This window comes from Budorcas taxicolor, chromosome 2 (genome assembly GCF_023091745.1).
Source record: "Budorcas taxicolor isolate Tak-1 chromosome 2, Takin1.1, whole genome shotgun sequence".
Lineage (NCBI taxonomy): Eukaryota > Metazoa > Chordata > Mammalia > Artiodactyla > Bovidae > Budorcas > Budorcas taxicolor.
In genome coordinates this window covers 117,100,405-117,113,351 of record NC_068911.1, presented here as the reverse complement: position 1 = coordinate 117,113,351, position 12,947 = coordinate 117,100,405, and the positions used below count along the sequence as shown (strand labels likewise).

Below are 12,947 nucleotides of genomic sequence, written 5' to 3'. Positions count from 1 at the left end.
GAATTCCCATGGGCCAGGAATTCCTTTACCTTGCAGGCACCAGAGCAAGAGACTTATCTTCCTGGATTAGAATATCTGGTATGGCTTTTGGATGATCCAAACCCAAATGTGGTTCCTCTCACCTCTTTCCATGTGTGCTTGGAATGCCCTGGGCCAATGTTATCCCTCGTTAGCCAAATGACAGAGGTGACAAAGCCAGAACAGTCCCATAAACACCAGAGGCTGTGAAGCACTGTGTAAACAAGTTCTGTATCCCTGCCTTGCCTTTTCCGTGGAGACTTTTGAGAGTTCCAAAAGATTATCTAAAGGAAGACCAGACGGGATGCACATAAACCTGCCCTTAAAGCATCTGTGGCTGAACCAGCCACTGGCCAAACTCCCTCAGACCTATTTAATACTTTTTGGGGAAAAAGGTAAAACACAAAAGCACCGTGCCCTGGGAAGCGATGGTCCCTCCAAGGCTGCTCAGTGCCAGGGGCCGGGGCCTTAGGTCATCATGTTCAAGAACTTGCTCTCCTCGGCCAGGCTGGTGAGCATGGAGCTCATGTCCCCCACGGCCATGTTGCTGATACCAGCAGGGATGGAGGGCAGAGTCAGGGAGCCGCGTGGGGTGGTGAGGCGGGAGGAGCTCTGGGAGAGGCCATGGAGGAGGCTGGGGCTCAGGGCGCCAGAAAGCAAGCTGGAGTGATCGCTGTCATCCATGATGGCATCAAAATCAATCTGGGGTGCCTCAAGTAGCTGGGAGTCCACAGTGCTGGACACCTGGTTGACACCTGGCGAGGGCAAGGCCTGGGGCTGTGTTGGCTGGGGTCGCAGGGCTTGGCAGCCGGCCTGGTTCTCAGGGCCTCCGTTCTGCTCGTACATGTGGATCTGGCCGTAGTAGTAGAGCATGCTGTGGTCCTGGGTCCCACCTGTGTCCTGCGGGGGTGGCTGGGGGGGTAGGGACAACATGCTGCCCATTGTTCCCTTGGATATAGACTCTGCCATCTCCTGGTTGGCTGACATAGCAGCCATGGCATGGCCAGTTGCCCTGGCATAGGCCAGCTGCTGCCCAGCACGTACCCCACGGTGGCGGGCGGCAGGGCCAGGCTCTGGGGGTGGCCGGGGTTGCATTAGGCCAAAGCTAGATCCGGCTGTCCCCATCGTGCCCTGCTGGGGCTCCATGAAACTAGGTTGGTGGGAAGGCACCAGGTTGGGGCCTTGGTGGTAGCCCTCCTGGCTCATGGTGGTCACAAGGTGATGACTCTGCTGTGGGTAGTTCTGGGCTGGGTGAGGTGGTGGCATCCCAGCCAGGCTGGAATTGGGCATGCCGAGCTCCCTGTGGCTGTTGCCCATCATGGTGGGGTCAGGAGCAACTTCCATTTGCTGGGGGAGACCCAGGTGGCCTGGCTTGGTTGACATGTTGCTGCAAGAGGAGGGGAACTGGTTCAGGGTCCCACCCACGGTGCTCAGCTGGGGGTGGGCTTGGCTGTAGCCAGGGTGGGGGTTCACTGCAGCAGTCATGCTGGGACACTGGCTGCCAGCCCCTGGCTGCCGCAGCTGCTGTGTATAATTTGCCCTGGGTGTGGATGAGGCTCCACTGTAGGGCTGTAGGTGCGGCTGTGAGTTGTCTAGGCCCCCGGGGCTCGACTGCAGGCCCTGTGGATTGTATCCTGGGTACTGGCCGAAGGCTGGCTTCTGTGGTACCACAGCTAGGTTGCCCTGTGGGAAGGGCAGGGGCTTCACCTGGCTGGCCAGTGCATCCACAGTGCCTGAGCTCACTTCGTTCCACTGCACAGGCATGCTGTTCTTGCTCAGGCTGGAGGGGGCCCCATAGCCCAGTGGGCAGCCTCCAAGCACCGGGGCGGAGGGGCCCACGTTCGAGTCTGCAGCTGCTATGGTACGTTGGCCGTGCAGCCCGGGGCTGGGCAGTTTAGGGTTCTCAGAGAAGCAGGTGCTTTCTGGGAGGTACACCGGTGGGGTACTCTCCTCCAGGGTGCCACTGGTACGAGCCTTGATGTACTGCACCACGTCATCGGGGAGCACGAGGTCGTCCTCTGGCAGTCCGAGGCTGACCTCTGGGCCTGTGCCGTCTGCCCCCGCGGCCAAAGCTTCCATCACCACGTTCTCGCTGATGCTGGGCGGCCGGGGCGAGTAGCCGCTACGGGCCAGGCTGCCTTCAGCGCTCGCATGGCTTTGCAGGCGGAGGCCTCGGCCCTGGCCGCAGGGTGGCGGTAGCGTGCCTGGGGTCACGTCGAGGGCGCTGTGGAAGCGCTGCACCCGCGGCGCCACCAGGGCATCAGGCCGCCTCCCGGGATCGCTGGCCCGCCGCGCCCCGCCGCCTGGTGCCTCGTGGGGGAAAGCGGGCAACGGCCCCGTGGGCCCGTAGTGTGGCCCGTCGCTGCCCCGCCGCGGCCCGATCGGGCGCAGGCAGGCAGCGGGCAGCGCGCGCTCGGAAGCATCCAGCAGCGCCAGCCGGGTCCGCAGGCTCGTGCGCTCCAAGCCCGGCAGCGGGGTCGGGGGAGGTCCACCTGTGGCTGCTGCGTACTTGGCCCGCAGGCTGTACTGCTGGGCGGGCGTGAGCTGGAGAAGCCCCGGGCCGCCGCCGCCGCACTGACTGGCCTCACTCGAGCGCCGCGATGCGTCGGTGGAGATGGGGTCGTAGGAATCAGCAGAGCTGGCAGGGTGCGCGCGGCCGGCGCCCAGCGGCGACGCCTCGCTGGAGCGGCGACTAGAGAAGTAGGGGGAGATGCCGGAGGAGCGGCGGCTCACGGTGTAGGCGGAGCTGACTGTGCTGGTGGAGCTGTCCCGGCGCTCCTGCAGGTGGCTCAGCACCGTCACCTCGCCCGGGAGCAGCTCAGACAGCCGCGGGCTGGGCAGCAGCCCCGCGGGCCCGCCGCCCCCACTGCCGCTGAAGTTTTCCAGCACGGAGCCTGTGGGAGAGGAGAGGGATCAGCGTTGGGAATGGGGGACAAAAGGCGATGCTTTCACTGCCTAGAGGGTGCTGAGCCTGCCGGGCCTAGAGCCCTGGAATAGGGTCTGGCACCCAGTCAATGATTTCTCAACGAAAGGAAGAAAGAGACAATTGGGAGCAAATGGTGGCACTTACTGCCAGGGCACAGGCAGAAGTTAGGCGGCTTGATCCCAGTCTACTGCTGCCGGGCAAGCCCTGTGCTCTCATTCTGCCCCATTCTCAGTCTCCAGCTGGGGATGGCTTGTGTCACTGGGGAACACTGGGTTACTGAAAAGAGCCCAGGAGGGCCCTGGACACAGCCTCCCTGCACCCTCTTCATCCATGGATGTGTTGCCAGCTGGGCTCCCCTGGGGCTGTGTTTACCCAGAAGGCTGTTTATAGAGAGCATCCTGGGACCCAGGGGCATGGGAGGGCAGAGAGGCTGCAGAGTGGGCCGGGAGAAGACAGCTGCAACACTGGACCCCCGACAGCTGTGGCTCATCTCACGGAGAGCTCTGGGCCTTGAGCGGCCTCTATATCCCTGATCTGTTCCTGGATGTGGGCCACTCTGGGAAGGCGTGACCTTGGGTGAGGCAGCTGTCACACCCCAGGCAATCACTGGAGGAGGCTGGGAATTGAAGGCCATCTGCTGGCAGTTCCTCCAACAGCTGGGGCAACAATCCTCCCTTCAAGGAAGAGCCTCTCAGTGTCACCCCTCTATAACCCAGTCCTACCACATGGGCCATCAGTCCCTCGGGGGCAGCCTAGAGGCTCAGCGCCCCAGGGTGTCTGTGCCCAGCACACTGCTCGGCAGAGTTGACACTCAGGAAATGCTCAGCGAGGACATCTTCCATCTCAAAGCCTGGTTAACACTTCCTGAGGCTGAGGACAGGGCTGCCTCCTCCAGCAAGTCCTCCCAGCTCTTCCCCAGCTGCCCTGCTTTCTCTCACTACCCTGAGCTCTGTCCTTGGTGCTACTTGGCTCATCCTGCATCTGGTGGCATGGCCTTTCACCACAGGGACTGGAATAGCTCACTGTCCTGCCGAGGGTCTTTGCTATGGTATCTATGGCAGGTGCCTGATAGACAAGTGACTGGATCATGAGGAACAGGATGATGGGAGCTGAGTTAGGCTGTTTTGAGGAGTTATGGGGATGCAGCACGGTGTAGTTGGAAGAGCATGGGCTTTGAAGTCACTCATGCCTGGGCTAAGTCTCAGCTCTGTCACTAATCTAGGCAAAGCACTTTCACCTCTCTGAACCTCAATTTCCAAAATAGTGGAATGGGCTCATAAGATCTATCTTCTCCAAAGCACATGGTGTTTGGTGGGTATGAATCACACTGTGCTGCCCTGGGTTCCCTCCCATCCCACCAGCACATCTGGGGCCTCCACTTACCACTTCCCGGGAGGGGAGGCAGCTTGGAGGTCCGGGTGTGAGGAGCTGGCCCGGCCCATGAGCAGGAATCCTTCAGTGACTTGAGTTTCTCCTTCTTGAGCTGCTCGAACCGGTGCATAGTGGTCATGTGTTTGCGCAGCTGTAGGCCACCAGCAGAGGGGGCGGCCAGGGTGGAGGTGTCAGCCCCTGGCGGCGGGTCCTCCAGAGCTGTCAGGTCTGCCAGGCTCCCGGGCCCTGTCCCCGGCATCTCCACGCCGCTGTCATTGTTGGGGGCACTGCCCAGGGGAGAGGGCTCGCTGCTGCAGGAAGACTGGGCTCCGGGGCTGGACTGACACAGCTGCAGGGGGCATGATAAGAAGGCACAGACTCAGAGGGTGCGAGAAGCCATGGGCCCTGCCACCCAACACAGCACTCTTGCACACCTGAGGAGGTGGGGGCGGGGGGCGAGAAGGAAGCCGCTGCATGAAGGAGCTTTCAAAGCATTACTTCTCTGAACCTCGGCTTCCCCATCTATAAGCTGGACCTGAGCTGCCCCCTGGAGAGAGTCAATAGATAGATGGAGACAACCCAGGAAGTAGAAGGCACCAGGTAATCATCAGGCACCCATCAACAGCCCCTCTCCCCACACACAGCCTCCCTGCTGTGCTCCTAAGCTCTTCTAGCCAGTGTCTGGGCTGGAGCTCTGCTTGAGGAGCTTTCAGTGTGTGAACACTTGGCAGCTGAGCCCCACAGAGGCTGCTGCAGGCATGTGAAATTAATACAAAAAGAGGAGACTTAAGCATCCTGCCAGCAGTGATGAGCTGCTCGAGGAAGCAAGGAAGAGTGAAGGCCTGCTGACCTGCTGCCTGCCCAAAAGGCTGGAGATGGGTTGTTAGAAAGGGTTTGACTGCAGAGGTTGTAGCTGCTGGATGCAGCCCTTGCCCTCACCCTCCCCAAACCAGCACTCCCTCTGAGTCAAGGCAAAGTGGGATGAGAGTTCATGGCACACATGTACGGTGCAGAACTTCACAGAATGTGGGCAACCTTCACGGTGACCTGGGATCTGAGCCCAAATAAGGCTCACCTGGAATGAAGCATCTCTGGCTCACCCCTGGCCTGAAGGTCCCACATTCCAGGCCTTTCCAGGGAAGCTGCAGTGCTCTTACTTGCCCATGGCACTGCCCACCTTCCTCACCTCAGGACTCAAGACCTTCTGGAGGTCTGTCCTTCCCTCCTCTGCAGCCTGGATTTGGACCTCCACTCTGCCCTGATCTTCATGCAGGCTTGGATCCCATGGCTTCCTCCTGTGACTGCACACTTGCCCCGTGCTGCAGCTATAACCTGTTCCTACGGCCCCACGTGCAGCACCTGCTGTCGACCTAACCAAACCTGCCTTCCCAGGCCCTTGAGGAGCCTGGACAAGCACCCCAGCCGCCCTTACTCATGCCAGCCCTCCCCCAGCCCCACCCAGCTCCTCTGCTCACCTCAGTACCGTCTATCCTTAGGGGAGGTACAGTCATGAGAAAGAGGTGGAGACAAAGAACAGATGGTTAGAACAAAAGGGGTGCAGGCCAGAAGGGCAAGGACGCAGAGACAGGACAGAGGGTGGGGGGCAGCTGCGGCGCCTGGGGGCCGGTGGGAAAGGCAGCAACCGGAAACCACCAGCACCCTGCAGACTGGCCGAGTCGGGGCAGACATCCTGTTCCCCACGGTCGGCCCAGCAGAATGGGACCCACTGGGCTGACAGGTTCGGTGGGGGCCAGAGGTGGTGAAGGGAGGGATACTGAGCTGTAGAGAGGAGGGACTTCCTTCGGCTCCTGGAGACGGTGCCCCCCGGCAGATGGCATTGCTCCCCTGCCGCTGGGCGTGGCCTCCTGGGGGCGGGGCGTGGACGGGCCCCCGGCTGCCCAGTTGGCTTACCCCAGAGCGCTCCGTCTTGATGGCCTTGACGTGCAGGCCGTCCTCCACGGCCTGGCTAGTGCTGCTGGCCTCGGCGTTGTCCTCGGAGCCCCGGCCAGGCTCGGCGCTGGCCTCGCTGTCCCCATTCTCCCGGAGCAGGGGGGCGCGGAGGTGCACATCGTTGCGCTGCTTCTTGGTGACGTGAGCGTCTGGGCCGTGGACTGTCTTCACGTGCTTCCGGAGCGAGCTGGGGTCCGTGTACCGCTTGGTGCAGCCTGGAATCTTGCAAATGTAGGGTTTCTGGGAAGAGAAGAGGCGTCACGCGTGGGGCGGGAAGGCAGACTCCGCAGGGGAGCACGGCCGCACCCTTGTTGAGAGGGGCTGGACCCCTGGATGGAGCCCCGCCCACCGACCTCGCCTGCCACCTTTTCTTGCAGGTAAGCATGTGGTTAACGAGACCCTCAACCCCAACCCCCTAAACTGGAGACACGGATCAGAGCCTGTGGAGGGACGGGACACACAGTGCCTGGTGTGATCAGCATAGCGATCAGCATGTTGGGATTTTTAGTATCAGTGAGTGTATTACCTCCGTGTATGTCTGTGAGACAACACTGAACACCCTGCTCTCTCTCATGAGGAAAGACAGGTTCAGAGAGGCAAAGACACTGGCTCCAAGTCACCCAGAAGCAGGATGAAAACCTACGGTTTCTGACGCTTAGTCCTGAGCTCATACACACACACACGCACGACATCCACATATAAATAGACTTTTGTCTACATGTATACACACAGACATGTACACACATGTATGCACACACATCCACCTAAACACACACACTTGAACATGTATATAAACACCCACATGTGTATACATACTTACAAATACATATCCATACCTTCTCCCCACATAATACATACAACCACATCCATACAGGCACATACATACTTGCAAACACACATACCTTTCCAAGGCTATCTCTTGTCTTAGACACGCTGAGTTGATACCTTTGGGAATTCCTCTGACTTCTTATCAAAGCAAGTCTCTTTGGGGTCCAAAATGTCCCTAAACTTTTAGAGACATCCTTTCCTGAGTCTACTTGAGTGACGGTGGTTGACCCTAGGAGGGACTGGGAGGCAGGTACAGCCCACACCACGGGCTCCCTCAGCTCTGCCCGGGGCTCTGGCCACCTGGGGAGACGGAGCCTCCTCTGTGCCCCACTGAGGGCAGGCTGACAGCCATGGCAGGCCAGGCAGTGCCAGTAGCTGGAGTGGTCACCAGCTGCTGTCGGACTGTGGGGACAGGGGGTGGCAGGGAGTGACACCCGGCTACCAAATGGCCTATAGGTGTCAAGAAGCCATGGGGTGAGGGTGAGCCATGCCGGGGCCCCCAGGCGGGTACCTCATTGGAGTGGGTGCGGTTCTGGTGCTTGGCGCGGTCTGAGGCATTGGAGAAGGCTTTGTTGCAGCCCTCGTGCTCACACACATACGGCTTCTCCCCGGTGTGGGAGCGCAGGTGAGTCTTCAGGTTCTCCAGGCGGGAATAGGCCTTTGAGCAGCCCTCGAACTGGGAAGAGAAGGGTTCGGTCAGTGAGGGCAGACACAGTGAGTCCCAGATACAGTGCAGGGAGCCCAACCTGCGACTGGCCCACTGCTGCCTCCCCAGCCCCGTGGTTCACTCCGCCCTACAGGTGCAGCCAGGAGCGCAGATCTAAACATCTCCCTTCCCTCCTGATCATGTAAATGACGCATCTCGAAAACTTGGAAAAGACTGCAAAGTGCGGGGAGGAAAATGAAACCTTCCATGGCCCAGGACAGGCACTGCTGACCTCCAGGCAAGTCTCATTCTGGGGCTCTGCAGGTCATCCCCTCACATTTTAAAAACCTGAACTGGAACATCTCGAGCATTCAGTTGCTTATTCTGCTTGTTAAAATCGACACCACATTGTAAGACTCTTCCCATATGATTAAAAACTCGGTAAATATTATTCTCAACAGTTTCCTGATGCCCCTCCCTGATTAGAACTTTTTTATGCATTAAAATGTGCCAAGAATAAAATCCAGTGTCCCCCACATTGCAGAGGGAGCAGGCCACCTTGACCCTGGCACAGGCCATGTCTCTCTCCTTTTTAGTCCTTGACCCCACTAAGTTCTCCTGCGTGAGGGACCTTGCACACACCATCCTCTCTGGCTGAAAGCTTTTTCCTGTCTGCACCCACCCTGGCCTTGGCCCAGTCCACTCCCTCTCAGTCTTTGGGGTCATCTCCTCCTAGAGCAATTCTTTGATTTTCTTAATTATAATAACACCCTTTTTTCTTTATACTCCCTAATGCAGTTTATAATTATCTTAATCATTTTGTTATCTGGCCTTCCCACAGGGATACAAGCTCCCTGAGAGCAGATACTTTCTGGGTCCTATTCATTTCTGTGTTCCTAGGAATCAGTGCCTGGCGAAGAGAAACATTTTTGGCACTCAAGAAACATTTTAGGAAAGGAAGAGGGGGCCAGAGAGAGGGGCAGGAAGGGAGGGAGGGAAGGATCATTGCAAGGGTTATCCATTCCAAAGATACTGCAATTGCATCCAGTGTAGCTGTGAAAATTGCCCCCAGAATGACACATAACCCCCAGCAGGAACTGTTTCATTCTTCACATCCTCCCCTTTATTCCTGACCAGTTTGACTCAGCACACTTGGCTCCTGTTTCTGCAGGAAACAATGCCTTCTGTTTCTGCAGCTCACAGCTCATATCAGAGGGCTATGGCTTGCTACCACTCAGGATCTTAAGAAAATAACTTCTGCAAAGGACTCAGAAAAGCAAAAATAATCTTGCAAAAGGAGGACAAATTTGGAAGACTGACACTTCTCAATTTCAAAACTTACAACAAAACTATGGTAATCAAGCAACTGTATAGCACAGGGAACTATATCTGATCTCCTAAGATAAATCATAATGGAAAAGAATATAGAAAAGAATATATACATATATGTGTGTGTATAACTGAGTCACTTTGCTATACAGCAGAAATTCACATAACACTGTAAATCAACCATTCTTCAATTAAAAAAGACCATGTGTGGTACTGGCATAAGGACAGATGTAGCCATCAATGGAAGAGAACTGATAATTTAGAAAGAAACTCACACATTTAGGGTCAACTGGGTTTCAACAAGGATCCAAGACCTTTGATGGGGAAAGAGCAGTCTCTTCAACAAATGGAGTGGGACAACTGTGTAACAACACGCAAAAGAATGAAGCTGGATCCTTACCTCACACCGTATACAAGTTAAATGAATATGGATTAAAGACCTAAATGGAAGAGCTACACTACTAAAAAAATATATATGTATATATTTATATGTTCATATAAATAAAATTACATACCTATAAACCATAAAACTCCCAGTAGAAAACAGGGATAAATCTTTGTGACCCTGCATCTGGCAGTAGTTTCTTAGATATGATACCAAAAGCACAAGCAATATCAATAAAACAAACTCTCTGAACATCAAAAACTTTTATCCTTCAAAGGAAACTATGAAGAAAACAAAAAGAAAACCTATAGAATAGGAGAAAATACTTGTAAATTATATATCCGATTGCTGCTGCTGCTAAGTCGCTTCAGTCGTGTCCAACTCTGTGCGACCCCATAGACGGCAGCCCATCAGGCTCCACTGTCCCTGGGATTCTCCAGGCAAGAACACTGGAGTGGGTTGCCATTTCCTTCTCCAATGCATGAAAGTGAAAAGTGAAAGTGAAGTCGCTCAGTCGTGTCCGACTCTTAGCGACCCCATGGACTGCAGCCTACCAGACTCTTCTGTCCATGGGATTTTCCAGGCAAGAGTACTGGAGTGGGGTGCCATTGCCTTCTCCAATATTTCCGATTAGAGTCTAGTAAAACTACTACAATTCAACAACAAAAAGACAAATAATTTAAATAGACAAAATATTAAAATAGAGTCTTCTCCAAAGAAGATACACAAATGGCCTGCTCCTTTGAAAGGGAGAAATTCCTGTGTGTTAAATAAAGGTCTCACCAGATAGTCACAACCCCTGTTGGCTCCATAAGGGAGACTGCCCAAAAGGCCTTATAATTGTGTTCACATTTGTTTTTTTTTAAAGTCCGCCAAAGTGACTTTTAAGCCATCATCACTCCATCTGTGACTCTCCAGTGAAACTCTTCTCTGTGCAGAGAGCAGTCTGCAGGGAGCTACCGAGCCAGCCCTCTGCTCAGGGCCACCCAGCTGAGTGGGGCATAGCTTTGGGGCTCCTGGTCACAAAGACACAACCACAGAGACACCAGCACACCTCCACCGCAGGTACCCAGATGTACACACCCCTCAGGAAGAGTAAGCAAACGAATGGGGCAGCAGACAGAACAAGGGGCCCCTAGGACCCCAGACAGGATGTCCTGCTGACAAGTCTCGTCCCACTGTCCCAAAGCTGTGCCACCGGGTCTTTCCGTGGTCAGCCATGTCCGACATGACCCACATAACCTGGCCAATGGGCCAGCCCACGGCCACTCACCGTGCACTTGTGGGGCTTCTCGCCTGTGTGCCTGCGCATGTGCACCACAAGCATGTACTGTGCCTTGAAGGGCTTCTGCTCGCGCGTGCAGGCCTGCCAGCGGCATACAAACTCCTTCTTCTCCCCGTGGATGTGCTCGTTGTTGATGTGCTGCCAGGAACAAGCCCACAGAGAGGGATGAGCCCAGCCACCCGCCCCTCCAGACTACACCTGGTCTGTGCAGACCACCCACCACACGGGCCAGCATCCACATGCCGGCCACGCCTCCTCGTGAGTTATCTCAGCTGCTTTTTCTAATTAGTCTTTAAAATGACCATCCATGACGGTCAGAGCCACCCCCGCTCATCCCAGTCTGGGCTGGGCTCTAGTCTATGGAAAACTTGTGGTTATGATGAAGCTTCCAGGCTGCTAACAGTAGGCATTTATTAGCTGCATTGAGGCAGACCTGCTCACAGTGGGTACATGAGCAGCCTCTCCCAAGATTGCCCCTATGGCTCCAGAAAGTTTTAAATAACAATTTTTCTTTAAGGCCCCATAGCTTGTGGGGTCTCAGTTTCCTGATCAGGGATTGAACCCAGGATACTGGCGGTGAAACTGTCAAGTCCTAACCACTGGACTGTCAGGGAATTCGCTAACCTTTTTATTACAACAGAAACATAAACGAATCCTCTTCTCTCTTTTTGATAGTGACCCATGGGATGTTAGCTTTGTCTTCTTTTCACAAAAGCCCAGACTGTTAAAGTGGCTTGCCTAGGACACAGCTAGAGTCTGACTGTGACAGCATGAACTGGGCACTGTGCAGTGCTGCCCCAGGGATAAAATGCCCAGAAAGCAAGGCGGGGCAGCCCAAGACATCCAGCTGATTCTGCAGTGGCAGGGTGCGGGTTGGTGGGTGAGGGGGGTGGCCCTGCCCCTCAGGGCAGCTGGGACCATTTTGGGCAAGGCAGGGAAGTGCACGGCCAGTCAGCCTTCCCTGGACAAGTAGGCCTCAGACCTACCCCATCCAGCACCGCCCTGGGCCCATCACCTGTGTCCCCCCCTTGGCAGTTTCTCTGATGATGGGGAGCAATGGGCCATGGAGGTTTTCTGATACAGGCAACAGAACAAGCTGCTCTCAGTATACATTTGGTTTCCAGTTATTTGCTTTGATGATTTAACTGAAGGCTGCCGTCCTCGTGGGAGCAGGGCTGTTACTACTTCTGAGCTTGGGACACGTGGCTACTTGGGTAAGGCCTCAGGACCTTTATGGCCTTGATCTTTCAGGCTGCCTATTTAACTGGGGATAGGAACTGGCATTTGCCACTCACACAGTAGAATGACAGAGAATACTGGTCCTCTAGGGAGGCTCTTGAGGCCCCATCTGTGTCCTACCTGTAGCCTGGGTCCCTGAGGAGCTAGGAGGGGGGCACGGTGCCCCTTCCATCTCCATCCTCTTTGTTCTCTTGGTCCCCATTGCCACTCCCAGCTTCCACTTCCTCCCCCCACCTCTGGACATGCATTGGCCTAGGTCTCAGCCATTTTTCACTTGTGGCTGTTGAACCCCTGAAAGGTGGCTGGTCCCAACCAGGGAGGGCTGGAAGTGTAAGCCACATACCTGTTTTACAGACTGAGAATGAAAAAAAAGGATGTGAAATAGCTCAAAAATTTTGTTTTATATTGATTGCATACAGAAAGGATAATATTTTAGATATATTGGGTTAAACTATAGGATTCCAATGGATTTTACCTGTCTCCTTTCCCTCTTTTTAAATGTGCTTCTAGCTAATGTAAGATTACATGTGTGCCTGGCATTGGGGCTGGCAGTGTCTTTCTCTTGGACAGCGCTGCTGTAGATCTTTGCAACCTACAAGGCTGCCCAGAGCTGAGCATCTGGATACCAGCAGCCTCTCTCCTTGTGAGACAGAAAACCGCTGGGCCCTTCTGCCCCAGGTGACAGGCCAGACTGTTATGCATACAAATGCCGACACCGAGATAAGCAAAATCTACAGCGCTTTGAACTTCCAGGGAAATCTTACCATATTAGCCTCACTTTCCATTCTGAAAGCTTTTCAAATGATCAAAATGCTTCCTGACAATGCCTTTCATTTTTTTCTTATTGGTTTACTTAGCAACAAATTGTTAATAATTGACTAGGGGCTCTAGCTTATGTGCGTGCCTGGGCCATCCATCTTCTCAGGGAGCACAGAGAGAGATGGAGCTGGGCAGAGCAGGCTGCTCCCTC

At 55.1% G+C, this 12,947-nt stretch overlaps 1 protein-coding gene across 1 annotated transcript in view; it reads right to left on the bottom strand.

The window, feature by feature from the left end:
* Positions 1-486: 486 nt before the first annotated feature.
* The window catches only part of GLI2 (GLI family zinc finger 2), a 189,413-nt gene continuing 176,952 nt past the window's right edge, over positions 487-12,947 (bottom strand). Inside the window, exons 9-13 of the mRNA XM_052635517.1 lie at positions 10,727-10,876; positions 7,605-7,769; positions 6,227-6,505; positions 4,328-4,664; positions 487-2,912 (exon numbers count right to left, since the gene is read on the bottom strand). Of these exons, the coding sequence (XP_052491477.1) occupies positions 487-2,912; positions 4,328-4,664; positions 6,227-6,505; positions 7,605-7,769; positions 10,727-10,876 (3,357 nt within the window). The remainder of the gene's footprint in view (positions 2,913-4,327; positions 4,665-6,226; positions 6,506-7,604; positions 7,770-10,726; positions 10,877-12,947) is intronic.